This window comes from Tachysurus vachellii, chromosome 25, assembly GCF_030014155.1.
Source record: "Tachysurus vachellii isolate PV-2020 chromosome 25, HZAU_Pvac_v1, whole genome shotgun sequence".
Lineage (NCBI taxonomy): Eukaryota > Metazoa > Chordata > Actinopteri > Siluriformes > Bagridae > Tachysurus > Tachysurus vachellii.
The window spans coordinates 2,235,001-2,237,500 of NC_083484.1; the positions used below are offsets into that span (position 1 = coordinate 2,235,001).

The following is a 2,500-nucleotide window of genomic DNA, read 5'->3' on the forward strand; positions in this document are numbered from 1 at the left end:
AACACAACAGGCTGAATGGGGATCACAGTGAGTAATGCTGTTTGAAGTGGACTTTAATGAAGTGCCCCAGGCTCGGGCAGATGCGCGTGATAAGCCCCGAGTAGCAGAACGAATGGAGCCGAGTCGAAGGCTGGAGAAGCCGATAAGAGCACGAAGGCTCTCAGGACCATATAACAAGGAGCTCCTTCACAGGAACGCAGATGAATCAAACTGACTCATCCTCATAACTGACTCATCCTCAAAACTGACTCATCCTCGGTGTTGAGGCACATTTGTATCACAACGTAGATACAAAAAGATGGATATCTCGCTGGGACGATCTAAACACACCTCAGAGATGATTCTATAAAGTGAACAAACACGATATGGGCGAAAGTTTGTGCACCCCTGAGCGTCACGTTCCATGCAGTGTTCATTCAGGAGAATCTGTGTGACCTTAGTTAGCTTATCAAAGGTCTCTTATGACTTCCTTATTTATCTCGTCATGGTTCTTGATGACTTCCCACTCATTCATGTTTACACATCTGAACTTTGGTCCGTTCGGACCTCGGTGTTAGGAATGATTAGCAGGATAACCAACACAATAGTGCTGGAGATGTTACCGCGTTAAGGATTTGTCACGTATTTCTACACGCAGTGCTGATAATCAGTAAGTTTATAACAAACCGGTAGACAATGTTCCACCAGCTGCAGTCTAGATAAACCAGACACAAACCCCAGAGTGCTTTGGTCTCATTTCATCACATCTGTCCCATCCATCCATCCACCCATCCAATAATCCATAGATCCATCTATCCATTCATCTGGTTTATTTGATTCCTCGATTCCTGAGTCGAATCTATCCAAGCGTCCGTTTCCTTTCCTTCACATCAATCCATCTAAACCATCTGTTTATTCAGTCCATCACCCTGTTTATATTATCTCACCTATCTATCTATAACATCCACCCAACAATCCATCATCCATCGGTCTGTCCAGTCCATTCTGTCTCCACTCATCTGGGTCATTCCATTTGTCTACCCAATTCATCCATTAACTATCTGCTCTCTCTATCCATCCATCCATCCATCCGTCCACATTCTTATTTGTCTATCTATCCCTCTGTCTTTTTTTTCCATCTCATTCATTTATCCCATACACTCATCCATACATCCATCCATCCATCCATCCATCCGGTCCCATTACATCTGTTGTATCCTCTCATCCCATCTTGTTTATCAATGCAGCTCATGCAGATCGTGGCCTAATGGTTAGAGAGTCTGACTCCTAACCCTAAGGTTGTGGGTTCGAGTCTCAGGCCGGCCACGACTGAGGTGCCCTTGAGCAAGTCACCGAAACCCCCAACTGCTCCCCGGGCGCCGCAGCATAAATGGCTGCCCACTGGTCCGGGTGTGTGTTCACGGTGTGTGTGTGTTCACTGCTGTGTGTGTACACTTTGGATAGGTTAAATGCAGAGAACAAATTCTGAGTACGGGTCACCGTACTTAGCCGTATGTCACGTCACTTTCACTAACCATCTATCTATCCATCCCACCCTATGTATCTATCCAACTCATCCATTAACCATCCATCAAGTAAATTCAACTATTCCTTTATTTATCCATTCAACTCACTTGTCCATCCTTCCATCTGATCCTTTTATTTATGCATTTATCTACCGTATCTTATGCCTTTATCCATCCATCCATCTGATCCCATCTCCATCAATACATCCATGCGATGCAAACATTAACTGTCATTCATCGGTCCATCAAATCCATCAACCATCTAACCACCTATTCATCCTTCAAATCCATCCCATCCCACCCTCCATTTATTCATCAGATCCATCTAACTATGCATTTATTCATCAGAAACGTCCAAGCGTCCGTTTATTCTCCTCCTCACACTATCAAACTCCTCTAGCGATCGATCTACTCGTTCCTTTCCGTTCCAGCCGCGTCGCCCGTACGTTAATAAGGACGTTCTGTTCTCATGTTTGAGGTGAAGCATTTTCTTTTTGATTTAATTATATAATTCATATTATTATTAAAATTGTTTATTCTGTCGGATGCTCCTGTAGAGCGAAGCTGGGCATGCCTCAGTTCCTCAGCCAGGAGGCTCAGAGTCTCCTAAGAAACCTGTTCAAACGAAACCCTTCCAACCGGCTGGGTAAGTCTAGCACGCACACGCACACACACACACACACACACACACACACACACACACGGTGTAATGGTTTATTCCTCAGTGTTGTGAAATCGTAATATTTACACTGATGACTTTGAAACCGAGCCACAGCTGTTGCAATTTGTTTCTACAGGTGCAGGTCCAGACGGCGTCGAAGAAATAAAGAGACACCAATTTTACGCTTCTATTGACTGGAACGTAAGTGTGTGCATGTTAAAAATAACACACAACCCTGACACGGCTTATGTTCCCCATAACGAGCCGAAGTGTCCTCTTTCGTAGTGACATGTAGGTCCTGGAACATCCATAAAACAAGTTTGTTCCTGTTATC

General features: G+C 44.3%; 1 protein-coding gene across 3 annotated transcripts in view; it reads left to right on the plus strand.

Moving 5' to 3' along the window:
- Positions 1-2,500, plus strand: part of rps6ka3b (ribosomal protein S6 kinase, polypeptide 3b) — a 41,128-nt gene that overhangs the window by 31,339 nt on the left and 7,289 nt on the right. For all 3 annotated transcript variants that reach the window (XM_060862366.1, XM_060862367.1, XM_060862365.1), the window contains 2 exons: positions 2,063-2,151; positions 2,303-2,367. In XM_060862366.1, the coding sequence (XP_060718349.1) occupies positions 2,063-2,151; positions 2,303-2,367 (154 nt within the window). The remainder of the gene's footprint in view (positions 1-2,062; positions 2,152-2,302; positions 2,368-2,500) is intronic.